Source organism: Mercenaria mercenaria, chromosome 13 (assembly GCF_021730395.1).
Source record: "Mercenaria mercenaria strain notata chromosome 13, MADL_Memer_1, whole genome shotgun sequence".
Lineage (NCBI taxonomy): Eukaryota > Metazoa > Mollusca > Bivalvia > Venerida > Veneridae > Mercenaria > Mercenaria mercenaria.
The window spans coordinates 17,223,377-17,240,140 of record NC_069373.1 but is presented as its reverse complement, the minus strand read 5'-3'; the positions used below and the strand labels follow the sequence as shown (position 1 = coordinate 17,240,140).

The window sequence follows — 16,764 nt, the reverse complement described above, 5'->3', positions numbered from 1 at the left end:
GTGGACCTCTACCAAGTTTGTTCAAATCATGACCCCGGGGTCAAATTGACCCGCCCAGGGGTCACTTGATTTTACATAAGAAAATCTTAAAAAATCTTCTTCTCAAAAACCAGAAGCCTTAGAGCTTAGATATTTGACCTGTAGCATTGCCTAGTGGACCTCTACTAAAATTGTTCAAATCATGACCCCGGGGTCAAAATTGACCCCGCCCCAGGGGTCACTTGATTTTACATAGGAAAATCTTCAAAAAATTTCTAAAAATAAACCAGAAGGCCTAGAGCTTAGATATTTCACATGTAGCATTGCCTAGTGGACCTCTACAAAATTTGTTCAAATCATGGCCCCCGGGGTCAAAATTGACCCCGCCCCAGGGGTCACTTGATTTTACATAGGAAAATATTTAAAAAATCTTCTTCTCAAAAACCAGAAGCCCTAGAGCTTAGATATTTGACATATAGCATTGCCTATTGGACCTCTACTAAAGTTGTTCAAATTATGACCCGGGGTCAAAATTGACCCCGCCCTAGGGGTCACTTGACTTTACATAGGAAAATCTTCAAAAGTTTTCTAAAAATAAACCAGAAGGCCTAGAGCTTAGATATTTCACATGTAGCATTACCTAGTGGACCTCTACAAAATTTGTTCATATCATGACCCCTGGGTCAAAATTGACCCCGCCCCAGGGGTCACTTGATTTTACATAGGAAAATCTTCAAAAATTTTCTAAAAATAAACTAGAAGGCCTAGAGACTAGATATTTGACATGTAGCATTGCCTAGTGGACCTCTACAAATTTGTTCAAACCTTGTCCCCCGGGGTCAAAATTGACTCCGCCCTAGGGGTCACTTGATTTTACACAGGAAAATCTTAAAAAAAAATTCTAAAAATAAACCAGAAGGCCTAGATCTTAGATATTTGACATGTAGCATTGCCTATTAGACTTTTACAAAGTTTATTCAATCATGACCCCTGGGGTCAAATTGACCATGCCCCATGGGGTTACTTGATTGTACATAGAAAAATCTTCAAAATTTTCTAAAAATAAACCAGAAGAGCTTAGATATTTGACATGTAGCATTGCCTAGTGGACCTCTACAAAAAGTTTTCAAATCTTGTTTTTAAAGTTACTTAAAGAAAATTTCAACTATATTTTCTCATAATTCTTTTGATTGATTTCTATTATGATCTTTTGACCTTGAAGACTTGTCCTTAAGTGCAATGATAACAGGTGAGCGATATAGGGCCATCATGGCCCTCTTGTTACATTAACAGACCGCAAGCAAAGTCATCAAAAGATACAATGACCTTGAAGAAATTACAATCATTTGATGCAAGGAAAGCCCCTGGGAAAATAACAACAATGTCACTGCATGACCTTGAACCTAGTGATGAGAAAAAGATTGATAAATTACGAGAAAAAGACAAAGATCTGTAAGATTTAATCAATTTTACTTAAGGATTTGTCTTTGAATAAGATCATTTATTTGGAGTTCAGATGCAAAGGAATTACATCACCAGGGTGATCTGTAACTCTTTTTCATAAATGTTTGGGATTATCTCCCTTTTGTACTTAATTTTTATGCTTCCCGAAGGGAGGGAGTATATAGTCACCACCTTGTCCATCCATTGATTGTCGCTCTTCTTGTCTGGAGGATAACTTAAAAGCTATTGAAGATACCAAGTTGTAATTTTGTACAATGATAGAGCTCATTGAGAGGGAGTGCTTTGACAAGGAACTATAACTCTAGGTGGTCCCATTTTTGAATTATCTCCTTTTTTGAAAACCGTGTCTGGAGCATAACTCGAATACTATGTAAGATAATGACTTAATACTTTATATATTGATAGAGGTCAGTGAGAGAAAGTGCAGTGACAAGGAACTATAACCATAGGTGGTCCCTTTTTTGAAAACCTTTTAAGGGGCATAACTTGAATACTATGTTAGGTATTGACTTGATACTTCACATAATCATAGAGGTCTGTGAGAGGGAGTGCAGTGTTAAAGAACCACAACTCTTTCAGACCATATTTCTCCTTAACACAACCTCAGTGACTGAAAAGCCCCTTATGCTACAGTAATTTTAGGGAGCATCAATTTGTGTTATAGGTCGCCTTGTTCGTATTCTGCCTGGAAATCACTTTGAAACAGCTGAAATTTAAAGAAACTGCGAATATATAATACTTTGCAGTGAGAGGAAATGCTTAGTGCAAGAATTATAATTCTGTTGTAGATAGTTTTCTGTTGTATTCTCTTTTATATTCAGTTTCCTACATTTTTGCCTGTGTAGAACTTTTGCCACTACTGAAAGGAATTTAATGATATATTTATTAAGGGCAGTGATTGGGAAATACAACTTCAGTAATTACTGATTTATCCCCCTTTTCTAATAAAATATCGACAGTATCCTATTTTAAAGGTGACCTGTTGCGCCCTCACATCCACTACTGGACTTCTGACTAAATACCAGTAACTGTGTCCGGTAATCTAGAGACTAGCCTACTGATATTTACCAGAATATACAAATTGAAAATATGACTTGCTGATTCTGTTTGCAGATTGAAACTCTTGTCTGTTCCTTCAGCTGGATCAATGAACTTTGTGAAACATCTAGTCAAGAAAGATGCAAATCCTACAGGTATATTGTTGTGAAATGAAACACTTTTTTGTTCAGTAAAATCTGTAATGTTCCAGAGGGATTAATTTTAATAAGCTTAATTAGCGTTGTTGTTATTATTGTTTATTTTTGTGCAAGATAAGTCCTCGTGGAAACTGTGACAAAGTTCTCAAGGTGAGCTATTTTATTAACCCCGTGTCATTATGTTCTGTGCATCATCAACATGACCGTTTACACTGTAGAGATCATAGTTTTAGCACAATTTTAATGAAACTTGGTCAGAATGTAATCCTCAATAAAATTTTAGACGAGTTTGTTACTTTGACTGGGTCAAAAGCTAGGTCAATAGGTCAGTTAATAGTTTAAAATAGTTAACATTCTAGAGGCTACATTTTCTATCTAATCTTCCTAAATCTGTTGGAATGTTTGTCTCAGTGAACTCTAGGTCAAGTTTGAAACTGTGTTGCCTAAGGTGTTAAACTAGGTCAAATAGAAAAGGCTTGTTAACACTAGAGGCCACATTTTATACTTTATCATATGTAATTGGATTACATGAGGACAAAAAACTAGGTCACTGGGTGAAATCATAGAAAGACCTTGTTAACACTCTAGAGACATTTTATACATTTCCATAAAATTTTGTCAGAATGTATATCTGTATGAAATATAGTTCAGGTTCAAAGCAGATGTATTGAGGTCAAAAATAAGGTCACTAGTTCAAAGCATTAAAAACCTTAATAGCAGTATAGAGGCCGACTTTTCCATTTGATCACCATAGATGTTTGTCAGAATGCTTGCATCTATGAAATGTAGGTCAGACTTGAAACTGGTTTACCTGAGATCTGATACTAGGTTACTAGGTCAAATCATAGAAAGCCTTGTTAACACGGTAGATATTTCTAAGAGTGGCAAAAAAATGGGTAGTAAGTAACAGATATGACCTTACTAACGAAATGTCATTTTTGGTTCAATAAACAAGGTTACACAATTGTGATTTTATGGTATGGTTGATTAAAGGCCTTTCGATGCAGATTCCAAAAATGAATAGGTTATATATAGGTAACAGTTACAACCTTTTAAACATTTGCACTTAACTATTTAAATTTTAGCCTCCTTGTACCAATTATCGAACGCTACCATCTCTCGATTGATTTCAATATATCATCGAATTACCGCTCTTTGCAAAGGTACTTTACTAATCTATTGGCATTTTCATTGTTTTTTGCCAGTTTTGAGCAAAGTATTGGTAAGCGTTTTAATTAATCTTATTTAAAATATTTTATATTTAATATTTTATTTCAACTTGTATTGTAAAACGCCATTGAATATGTTTTAAATGTAGAAATAGGCGTTTAAGCAAATAAACCAGTTTCAGTTTCAGTGTTTTATAGTATATTTTATTCATATCCTTTTCTAACTGACAAAGTACACCGACCTCATAAAATTTACAAGAAAATCTAATTATTTATGTTTTGATATGTTTCCCGTCTGTCAGATCTAACACATACATGTGTACAAATTTTCTCATTTGATGAGACTATATATAAACTTATGGACTATTTAAATAAATGAATTAAATATTATTGCTGAAATATTTGTCTGATTTGGGTCATGACACCATAAAGGCAGTACTGGTGAAACGTCGAGAATTGGTTCTTTGTAGAATGTGATTATCGATCAAACTTACCTACATGTACATACCTGTATTACGTCATGTAGCAGAAGTGAACACCCCAAAATAGAATACACAGCTTTGAAAAGGGTCAGTCTACCAATCAATGTCAATATCTTATATTTGATTATTTTTTAGCCTATATAATTACCACAAAATAGTGTAAAACTGGGTCGAGAGATGGTACATGGAGGCTAGTGATACAAATCTAAAGCAGTAATCAAAAAACTTCTGATCCTACAGAACTATCTTATACAAATAGTTATGTCTATTTTATATGTAGGTCATTTCTCTTTATTATTTTGCAGTAAATAAAATTGAAGACAGTGAAGTCTTAGCACCATCTGTTTCTGCTAAAGATCTTCTGAAGCAACATTCAAAAACTTTAGTGCAGAAGAAAAAGCAAGTTGAACTATTATCAGGTACTCCTACTCTCGGTAAAGGTTTCAGCTCCGGACAAGATATCTCATTAGATGCTCCTATTAAGAAAGGGAAAGGATGTGCGTCTGCTGAACTTGCCAAGGTATGGATGTTTGTTAGTTTGATGCTTTTATAATGCCATTCTCTTCTTCTTCTGTCCATTATCAAAAGTATTTTGAATATTACGCCTCCACAGACAAAGTTTATGGGAGTCGTCTTGTGGTTGGTCGGTCAGTTTCAGCCTGCCAGTTTAGCCCAATAGGGAGAACACAGATCTGTGGATTGCGGGGCCACGAGTTCGATCCCTGGGTGAGGCACAAATCCATTATGATTTGATGAAAGTGTTTGAACTCAATTCGTGCTCCACTGCTGATTCATATGGAGAAGTAGGCTTTTATTTGCAGAAAATAGGTTTGTACAGGTTCAGAATCCAGGAACACTGGTAAGGTTAACTGGCCCCTGTTATATAACTGAAATACCATTGAAAAACAGCACTAAGCCAAAAACAAACAGACAGTCAGTTAGAAAAAAAAGTTGCGGCATAAACTACTTTCACACTTTAAAGTGTTTCAGATAAAACTTCATACACATCATCACCATGAAAAAACAGTAAGGATTGATTATATACTCTAGTAATAATAGCTCTGGTTAAAAGGTAGTTGGTTCTAGGTAGTGTACCTGGATTCTGTTCCATGTCATAACAGCTTCCTCGCTTCCTTCAAAAGTGTATAGAGAACATCTTCCTCACTCTTGGATCACACTCCTGACTTACAGATTTGTAATCTTACAATCCCCGGAAAAGAATGAGTACTTTCTATTAGTAGCAGATGTTTTAATGCTCCCAGAGTGATTTGGAGATTGTATATTGTTACTGTAAGAGATTATATATAGTTCTTGTTATCAAAGATAATTTCTAATATATATTTGGTAATTATTATCAGCACAAGATAATGCAGGGTCCTCTGTGGCTGAATGGTAAAGGTCACTGACTTCAAATCACTTGCCTCAAACCAGTTCAAGCTTTGCTTTGGGGATTGAACTCTTCATGTGAGGAAGCCATCCTGCTGGCTTATGAAATGGTCAGTGGTTCTACCCAGGTATCAGCCTGTGATGAGATAATGCACAGAGGGACACCTGGGGTCTTCCTCCACCATTAAAAGCTGGAAAGTCACCTCGGCCTAAAATTGTGTCATTGTGATGTTAAACCAAACAAAAAAAAAACAAGATAGTTTGCAATGCTTCATTTGAGTTATGATGCTACTATGTTTATAAGCAGATTTGACTGATTCAAAAAGGCTTCAAGTTAATTTGTTTTTAGTTTGTAGTTTTAAGAAGGAATGTTTGCAAAGAGATAGATATCCTGGAAATTGGTCTAATATATGCCCCCTTTTTGCAAAATACTATGTCTACCGGCTCGGGGTTTATTAGAGATACCTGGTCAATTTAGACTATTTCTTTCTCTAAAAAAAACCACATTTTATCCAACTGCAAAAGATGGAAAAAATGAGCAGTCCAATTCTTTTCTCAGCAACTGGCCATTGCAAAGGTAAAGTCTAAAGGTGGAATAAACAAGGAGGATCCAAATGCTGTCAGGAAGAAAGTGACCTCTCCAGAAGCTAGAGAAAAGATTCGAAAACGAGTAGCAGAAGACATGGGTAGGTTTACATTAACTTTGCAATAATGGCAATATTATAACTAAGCAGAGCTATGAATGACTTAACTGTCCCCTCCCCACACTTCCCACTAAAAGTATTATGTCTTACACATGTAGTGGGGGAGACATTGATTTAGAGGTGTCTGTCTATATGTCACAAAGTTTACCCACGCAACTCCTTTGACACCATTTAATTGGCAGATTTACACCAAACCAAACAGAAAGTGAATATTGCTAAGCCTAGTTGTGAATGTCACCAGCATGTTCCGGCCCATGATTTTTAGTAGTGTTATGGCCCTCAAATTTTCTCATGTTTGGCCAGTTCTCTTATACAACTTCCACCAAACCATACAGGAGCGATCAGTGCCAAGCCTCATTATGCATATTGTCAGCATGTTCTGGTTCAGTGGTTTTCAGTGGAGTTATGGTCCTTGATTAGTCATATACATTTTCCACATATTGGATCTTATACTACGAAGAAGAATTACACCAAACTTTACAAAAGTGATCTTTGCCAAGCCTAATTATGCATGCAGAGGGGTGTTCTAGTTTGATTTTCAGTGGAATTATGGCCCTTTATTTGTCATATTTTATGATGTTTTGGGCCATCTCTTATATTATAGGGCATATTTCCACCAAATCTGAAAGGAGTGATCAGTGCTAAGCCTAATTGTGCATATTTCTGGCATGTTCATGTTCATTGATTTTCAGCAGGTCTTTGAGTGATAATGTTACATGATGTGTACCGTTTGGTTGAAGTTCACCAAACCTCAAGAGTGATCAGTCTGAAGTGTAGTTGTGCATATTATAGGCATGTTCTGGTTTAATGATTTTCAGTGGAGTTGTGGCAAGTTCTATGATGTCTGTGCTACTCTTTCATACCACTGGTTTGAATTCCATCAAACTTTACAGGTGTGATCAGTGCCAAGCCTAGATGTGTATATCATTGGAATGTTATGGTTCAGTGATTTTCACTGGAGTTATGGCCCGCAATTGGATGCGTTTTACAATGTTTGCCTTTAAAGTGGTGGGAGACATGTGTTTTTGTGAAAAACAGTTTCTAGTTGTTTTTTTTACATTCCTCAAATTTCTATCATATGATAATAATAACTTGGTAAACGTTTCCAAATAGTTGTGCATGCTGTCCTTCCGACAGTTCTTGTTAATATTCTGCAGTCTTGTTCGAAACTTTGGTATATTCAGAATTTCATTACATTAACTACTACTTTAGTGGGGTATTGGTGCAAATGTTGTGGTATTGGTGCAAATGTTGTGGTATTGGTGCAAATGAGTCTGCAGAACGTAAAGTCATGAAATAAAAATCGAGTAAATATGTGATATAAGGGCTACAAGATAATTCCCCAGTCTAGGGTTACTGCACCACCACAGAAATTTCGGTCTAAAATGAAAGGGTAGTTGAACACGTAAGATTAGATTGGACATAAATACAGATGAACAGTTGCAAACATGATATGAATGCCATTTCCGACTTTTTAATAGGAAACAGTAAGGTTATTGAAAGACAGTGTAGAAATATTTCAGGCTGGAGTCAAGATATAAAACTGAGTTTGGACACCAGTCTTGAGTTGCTTCTTTTTCATTGGTGAAAGACTGGTTCCCAAATTCAGCCTTCCATCCTATGTTCTTAGTTTTGAAACCAGTTTTGGAATTCAGTCTTTTGATTGGTCAGTTTCAAAACTGTGCTTGGAAACAACTAAGCAGATGCAGGAGTTGCAAGACTGGTCCCCATATTCAGCCGTACAATCTTTGGCCAGAGTTGTGAGACCAGTCTTGGAATTAAGTCTTTTGATTGATCAGTTTCAGCACTGTACTTAGAAACAACCAGTCAGACTAGTACCCAAATTTAGTTTTATAACCTCAGACATGAGAGTCCCTTGACTTTCTGATTCAGTCTGATGAGTTGATTTTCACAATTTAAAAGGTCATAGATGATGTTGTTGCTCCAACTGTAAGATATTCCGTAGGCTTATATACATGTATGTAACTGAATATTCTCTTACAACAGATGAAGATAACAGTGAGGAGCCAGGCAATAATGAGCCACCTAAGAAGAAATCCAAATTGCTCGGAGATTTGGATCTGAACTCACCAGAAGTACAGAAGCTTCTGAAGAAAAAATCCAAACACAAAGGAGCGCTTGCAGAAGTATGATAATTCTAAATTTTAAGTGTATTGTTAAATCATTTGATTATGTGGGCATAGATTTCATGGGCATAATTTGTGGATTTCAACTTTTGAAGATAAAATGAATCCATGTATTAATTTTACATGTTCATTGGGAATATATTCGGGGATTGATGCAACAATCTTCTAAAACTAGTCCCCCACAAAAAATAATGATTTCACAGGATAAAGTTGTTGTAAATTATAATGTGGATGTATTGGTAATATGTTCGATTCAGTGATGCATTCATATACTGTAAAATAATTTAATTTCGTGGGCATGAAATTTCGTGGTTTTGGTCAAAACGGCAATTTAGTGGGGATATGAATTCGTGGATTTCAACTTTTGAACATAAAAATGAATAGGAACTTTACTTGTTCTTTGGGATTAAATTTCGTGGATTGACTCAACCACGAAATCCACGAATATTAGTCCCCCACAAATATTAATGATTTCACAGTAGATTTTTTACTTTTATTGATAAAATCATCAAAAAAAGAAAAGTTTGAAATTAAGGGAAGTATTGAAATCTTCAGTATGGCCTCTATTAACAACTCTTCCAAAGAGTACATGTCTCAGTAAGCAAATTGTCTCCCCTTATTAGACAAAATGTCAATTAATACCCCTTTTATACAATATATGCATTTTAATCTTCACTGTAATGTCAGTCTAGAAAGGCTGCATAATTTCTTTGCTTGGTTCTTGAAATATTAAAATTAGTTACAGTCTTGCATTCATATTGTTAAAAAAATTGTACACCTCTCTATGTACAGGCTGAGGCAGAGCATGAAGATCGGTATTTCTCGGCGCTGGAGAAGAAAGAACAAATGGAGGATAAAATGGGGGCTATTATTGAAGTTCCTGTGAAGTTGTTTGTATGTTTACAGGTGAGAGTTCCTAAATATAAGGATACAAGTATAAGATGACCCCTTTAACCTTTACCCTGCTAAATTTCTAAAATGGGCTGGTCCATCATTATTTTGGTAGTACCACTAATTATTCAAAGGGGTGTTCTTTGAAAATTTACTGACTGAATAGGGAAAAGTGCAGACCAAGATCTTGGTCTGCACTGGTCGCAAAGGCAGAATCACTTGCCGCCAGCAGGCTAAAAGTTAATACATGTAAACAAAGTTTCAGAGTCGCCGTGTCTGTAAACTGTTTGTGGCTCAAGCTCTCTGCACACTTTAAAAGAGACTCCAATAAAATTTTATTCTCATGAAGTGATGCCGCAATACACATGATCACCATGAAGTGTAGGTGAGCAATGAAGGTGAGCTACTGTGATCATCTTGTGTCCATCGTTGTAGTGTGTCGTCCAGGTCACTCTTAGAAGTCACAATTTTGGCCCAGTCTTTTAGTACAATGTTACCTTCAATAAAACCTCGCAGGAGTTTGTTACTGGGTCATCTTGGGTCAAAGGCTATGTTACTAGGTCAATTATTAGGAAAACATTGTTAACACTGTAGAGACCACATTTTCAACCTAATCTTCATAAAACTGTAGGATTGTTTGTCTCTATGAAATCTAGGTAAAATTTGAAACCAGATTACCTTAGGTCAAAAACTAGGTCAGTAGGTCAAATCATAGAAAAACCTTGTTAACACTCTAGAGGCCACATTTTCCATCTGATCTTCATAAAAAAAGGTCAGAATTTCCTTAATATGAAATCTAGGTCAGATTCGAAACTTGGTAACTGGAGGTCTTAAACTAGGTTGGTAGGTCAAATCATAGAAAAACCTTGGTTCCACAGAGGCCACATTTTCTACTTGATTGTCATAAATCTTTGTCAGAACGTTTCTCTTTCTGAAATCTATGTTATGTTGAAAAGAAAAAGGCCTTGGGTAAAAAACTAGGTCACTAGATTAAATCATAGAAAAACCTTGTTAACACTCGGGCCTCATTTTCTACTTTGTGATACTTGGTCAGAATGTGTGCGTGTTTAAAACCTTAGTTAAAGTAAGTTAGTTTCTTAGGTGAAAAACTAGGTCACTAGGTCAAATCATTGAAAACAACTTGGTTAATGATCAGTCTGATTTATATAAAACATGGCCAGAATAGTAGTCTCTGTGAAATCTACTTTAAACAATATCACAGAAATGATTCTTCGGTGACCCTGTACCAAGTTTGTTAAATTGTTCCAGACTGTACTTAGAAAACATGGCCATCAGAGATGTTAGTCACTTATTCATATATGTATACTTACTTCCTATATGCATATTGTGGATACTTAAAAACATCTTATAAGTTCGGGTTGAGATATTGAAATGAAACTTGGCCTGTTGATAGCTTACAGTAATACCAATTTTGGGATTACATTTGGGGTCAGTGGAATTGATGTCAAGGTCACTTTTAAGTAAAAGTGGGGGAAAACAATTTCTGCTCAATAGCTTTTGTTTGGATTGATATATTGAAATCAAACTTGGCATATAAGTAGCTTACAGAAAAACCAAGATTTGGATTGCACATGGGACAGAAGTGTTAAATTTCACTTGCCTACTTGCATTGGCAAGTTAAAAGTCTGGGTAGGAAAAGTGAAACTTCCGATATATGTGTAAGTAGTGATTAAATACTGTACAGTAACCTTTTGTAAAGCTATGATTGTATATTTTCCAGTGCAAGTACAGGTATTTTAGTGTACACGAGAGATGCAAGAAGGAACATCATTCAATCAAAGAAGTGAAAGGCGTTAAAAGATTCTTCAAATGTAAACATTGTAAGAGACGTACAGTGAGCATTGACAGATTGCCAAATAAGCCTTGCAAGTAAGTCGGCTTTAGATTAACAAAATTGTATGGTGGAAAACTTTGTTTGGAACTACATTTGAACCTTCCGTAGCGGCCACCAGTATTGTTTGTTTGTATCTTAGCTTATTTATAGGCACCACCCATATGGGCGTCTCCTCCAGAAGACTATTAGTAATGTGAGTGGGAGGAAAGCGCAAGATACAGAAGATGCTTCAATTCCAGAAGCTTCCCTGGTTCTTTAGCGTGCCAGGTGTAAAGCACCCATACACAGGACTCTTACCGCAATGTTAGTAATTTTTAGTTGGAGGAGTGGTGGCTCGAACTCACGACCTCTGGTTTCATAGACAGTGTTACCACTGGACCACTGTGTCCGCTCTCCACCAGAATTAAGCAGCCACTTGCCATAAGCAGCTAGCTTACTTCCCAAATTGACACTTTATACTTATTATGTCTTCCACACCACTGTTTGTGTCCGTCTGTCACAAATCTTGTCTGCACTCTAAGTCGAACATTTCTCATCCGATCTTCACCAAACTTGAACAAAATGTGTTTGCCAATAAGTCCTCGGCCAAGTTCGATAACTAGCCAAATCGGCCCAGGCACTTCGGAATTATGGCCCTTGAATTACCGAAAATCGCTCAGGTCTTGGGGACATAAAGGACCCATATACTACTAATGTGAATAGTAGTATAAAGGTCCTTTATGTCCCCAAGATTTAATCGTGTCAGATGATTAGGCAGTTGAGATCTTGGTGCATGGTTGACTCATATACTACTATTCAGATGATTAGGCAGTTGTGGGAGACATGCGCTTTTCTCAAAAGCAGCTCTAGTTTCTACCTGACTTAGCAGCCATACTGTGTCACTTCCCAGACTGGCTGCTTGATACAGGTTTGACTGTATTGCTAAAAGACCTTCCTGAAAATATCAAACATAGAAGCAGACTATTCTGATTTTGAAGTACTAGTTCATTGTTTAGGCCGGCAGGGGTGTAAATTTTTTTTTCACACCACTCGCCCTGCAGGACTAGTAGCCAGTAATATCTACTCGCCCTTAGTGAACAGCCACTCGCCCTAATAATTGGCACTTTTAATACTGTCACTTTTATGATAGGAGTATTATGTACAATAGTATTATTTCCCGAAAAATATTTATTTTGAAAAGTGTCTAAAAAATTTGGACACAATAATCATCGTCCATCCACCCGTGTTGAAAGAGAGGGAAAAAAAACGTTAAAGATTATCAGTAATTATTCAGTTGATAAACTAAGTAATTGACCTTGTTTTCATGATCAATTTACACCCCCTCAAAGAGCTAAAAGAAGTGTGTCAGTATCTTGACATCTGAAGTGGAGATCAAAGCGGTATTTTTGCTCGAGATTGTCATGGTATTACGTCATGTTTTCGCGCCATGTGGCACATCACTGTCTGATCGTACGGCATCGGTTCTTAAAATTGCTGAGAAATAGAAATCAGTAAAAAGTTTCTTCTTTAATTTGTTATCAAAAGCGAATGTGCTATATCCCGTATAAAAGGTAAATGTCTCAAACGACAGTTACTATAGTGGATATCCTACCTCTGTGACCTATTTGCCCTCAAGGAATTAACATTATTGTTTGACAAAAAAACCTTTTAAATTGTTGGTCAAAAATACATGTACAAAGATTCATTTAAAACTTATTAAAAACCGCAATGACATCACATTGCTTTATTTTAAAATCGCATTTCTATTTACGTTCACGAGGTCACGTGACCTATTCTGCCGCACTAACAGAAATCGGTTTGCCAAAAATCGTTTTACTCCATGTATTGTAATTGCTGCCGCTTTTTCATTATTTAAGATTTTTTTATTCTGTTTTTTGTTCTTTCTGGTCAAAAGTCTGCATTTTATGCCCAGAGTATTCATCATTTATTTACTTTTAGAAAGAAATAAGTAACTAAGATCGCGCTGTTTGAATTTTTACAAATGATTATATGAAAATTCGACCGTTTTTATAGAATTTTGCCTACATTTCGGTCGATATCTTATTAAGATCATTATAGAATTCAAATAGTATTATTTCTCAAGAGGTGTTGAAAACTTAAAGCGAAAATGTTAAAAAATGAATGCACTACGCACGGTTTTTGTGTACGTGTCGATGTAAATTAGATATTTAATATGATAGGTCGCACGTGCTTGTGGAATGGAACATTACCGGCATGACATTTTGGTATCTTTACGATTCGCGGGTAAATTCCAGTCAATTCAGGTAGCGACTGAACCATCTCAAAGTTTGTTGACGTTTTGGAGTTGTAATTTCTGAATTTTGGTAAAGTAAGGACGTAAAAAACCACTCGCCCGATCGGTCGAGTATACAGCGAGGTCCGCTCGTCCTACTCAGACTTTAACTCGCCAATGCGAGCGGGCGAGTGGAATTTTACACCCCTGCAGGCCAGCAAAATAAATATATGTTTAGTGGCAGAAATTAATTTGAAAATCTCATTTTGCTTCATATTTCTTTACCCAAGAGTATTATTTTCATGAAATTTAAGTCTGGTAACTTCATTCATAAAAGTATGACAGACTATCAAATGTAGAAATTGCGAGTTAGTAGTCCAAGAAATAAAAGCATTACCTAATTTGTGTGTTTATGCGTCTCCCACTTGATAATTTCTAATTTTAACATGTGTTTTCTAGGGACTGTGGTGAATCTAGCTGGGAAAGAGTGTCAATGTTAAAGGTAAGTTGCAGTTGCAAATCTAGAAAATTAATTTCTCTGATTTTGGTAATTTCTGTCCTTTAATTGGGATTCTGTGAATCATTGTTTGATAAATGTGCGGCTAATAATTGTTGTGGGTTCATAGTTGCATTAATAGGCAAATTAAGTACAGAAAACATAATTAAATTCCCCCAAAAGTTTAAATGTGAGGCTAACACTAGGAAATGGTTTGACTTGGCCTAAAAAGTTAGCCCTGCACCAATATTAATGATTTTATAGTAAACTTTCTGGAACAAAGTGTAAACATTTTAAGGATATTAAATTTGTGTCAAGGTCTGCAGTGGGCATATTCAGTGGCTTTAGAAGCACCATTTTAATGTTTAAAAGAGGTCATGCATACTTGTTAAGAGTAAACTTGAAAATAACAATGTTAATGAAGGTTTAAATGTGACAACTCGTATTCAGAAAATTAATGATGTCATAAATGACACCACACATTTGACATAGTGAAAAATACCGATGTTTAACTTCCCATTGTAACCAAATGCATTTCAAAAATGAGTTTGTAATAAATCTAGTTTAATATGTAATAGTAATATTTACCCTGAATGTTTGCATAATCCAGTAATCCTGTTTATTACAGGAAAGAAGTGGGCCAAAACTTGAATCAGAAGAATTGTGCTTACGGGGAAATGAACAGAAATTCATTGGAAGTTTGCAGGGAAAGGCTTCCTTCAGTGGCTGAAATATTTTGAGATCATTGGACTGGTTGTCATAATGAGAAAACTATTACAGGAAGCCCACAATCAGCACTTTTGACTCTAATTCATGAAAGTGTACGATACTAAAATGTTCGTGGAGAAGTTAGTGTCGAAATATGGCATTGGAACAACGCGCTTGGATTAACTGCAATAACATGTAATATAACAGATATGATACAGAATTATATGTGGCCATCAATCTATATGTGTATCTAAGTTATTTATGGTTGCCATTGGTTACCCAGTACTCATATTGCCGACGCCATGAGAAAATTGTTCGGTTTTTGTAGGATAGTGCAAGATACAGAAGACCATCTAAATTTCAGATGCTGTCCTTGTTTTCATTACATACCAACTGTAATGCACCTATACATGTGACTCTTAACCCGAAAGGGGATGTTGGAATTTTTAGTGTTGGAAAGCGGGACTATAACTTGCAGCCCCAGGTGTTTTGTAGTCAGTAATCTTACCATGGGACCACCGAGTCAGCTCAATAAACATTGTCTGGTGTTGTAAAACTGAGTTTGGAAACCAGTCCGAAAACTTGCATCTCTGATTGGTTCATCATGGGTACAATTTTTAAGGCTTGTCTCCAAAATCAGAATTATAATCTAGGATTGATATGTCTTTCAGATGATAGAAATGTATGAAAAGAAAATAATTAAATATTATATTTGTATCAAAGTGGTAGAAGTGACAATAAGATAAATGCATGAATGAGTCAATGTAACTAACTTCTGTCAAACAAATGCTGTAGAGATGGTAAAATTTGCAGTGTTTTACTGTCAGCACATTTTGAATCTGTCATTCGAGATTTCCAGACACTGTTCAGTGAATCCTACTGTCTTCAGTTTAACCAACAAGTGAAATAATTTGTTAAAAAAATAGGCAATTTTGATTTTGTAAATTTGGTAATTTTCGCAAGGGATTTATTTTCATTATATTCTCGAAAATAAAAACTGCCAATAGTGTTACTATTGCAAGTAGCCCTATATTCTCAAAACTTGCGTTCTTAAAAATGTCTGATTTTACAGTTTTCTTACATGTGGGGGGATGAAATTACATGATTGTGACTATTTGCTTGGTGACTTTTATTGTAAAATATGTCTAAATGGAGTATTTATACGTTGTAAAACATGATAAATGATACATAGATTTTTAAGAATGTTCAGCTTGTTTGATTGATTTACTAGGATATTTTTAACAAAAGATGGACATGTATATATCACCATCTTATTTCTTTCTTTAAATTTGTGTTGTGTTATTGAAATTGAATAAATCACATAATTATGTCCTATATCCAGTAAAATGTCTTGATTGGACAGTAATTTAAACCACTAGGTTAAGGTTGCTACACACTCAGATGAGGTCTTGTTCTCTTGACACTTTCAAGGTCAGAGACCACCAATTCTAAAACGTACAGGGAACTTACTGAGAATAAGGTGATCATGTACGTGGGAATACGGTAGCGTTTGTTTGTTCTGATTGGTCAGTAATGTAAACAACCCCAAGAAGTGATTATTTTTTTCAAAATTGAAATTTTTTACTGCATTTACAGTTTATTATTATACATTTTGACAATATTTGTACATTTTATGTGTATTGAAAGAAAGTTTTATCACAAATTTTTCCTGCCATGCCTTTCCCGCCATGCCAACGGTGTAAACGGGGTCATCCCATTCACATGAAAATTAGTCAAATAAAGTATCACTATTCATAATGTTTTTTGTCCAATATTTTGGTGGAACTAAAATAAAAAAGTGGAAAACCACAGGCTGCCCGGCACAACATAAATGAAAATGTTGCAGGCTCAATTTGATTGAGCCTGTTCATGGACGGTAGTGGAAGTGCAAGCTGCCGTCCATGCCCTCTAGCCCCGGGTTGAGCAGAACTGAACATTTACACATGTTATAAGTACCAGAATGTAATTTAGAGACATCTGCAGATGTATTCAAATGGCATTGCACATGGAACCTTCAATGATGCACAGAGTGCAATTCCATGAAAAGCGGCATA

At 35.8% G+C, this 16,764-nt stretch overlaps 1 protein-coding gene across 1 annotated transcript in view; it reads left to right on the top strand.

The window, feature by feature from the left end:
- Positions 1–16,478, top strand: part of LOC123529584 (protein MCM10 homolog) — a 45,942-nt gene extending 29,464 nt beyond the window's left edge. Inside the window, exons 11-19 of the mRNA XM_053520766.1 lie at positions 1,273–1,431; positions 2,557–2,636; positions 4,596–4,810; positions 6,236–6,362; positions 8,388–8,527; positions 9,320–9,433; positions 11,160–11,308; positions 13,966–14,008; positions 14,631–16,478. Coding sequence (XP_053376741.1) covers positions 1,273–1,431; positions 2,557–2,636; positions 4,596–4,810; positions 6,236–6,362; positions 8,388–8,527; positions 9,320–9,433; positions 11,160–11,308; positions 13,966–14,008; positions 14,631–14,732 — 1,129 coding nt within the window. The 3' untranslated portion in view covers positions 14,733–16,478. The remainder of the gene's footprint in view (positions 1–1,272; positions 1,432–2,556; positions 2,637–4,595; positions 4,811–6,235; positions 6,363–8,387; positions 8,528–9,319; positions 9,434–11,159; positions 11,309–13,965; positions 14,009–14,630) is intronic.
- The last annotated feature ends 286 nt before the right edge of the window (positions 16,479–16,764 follow it).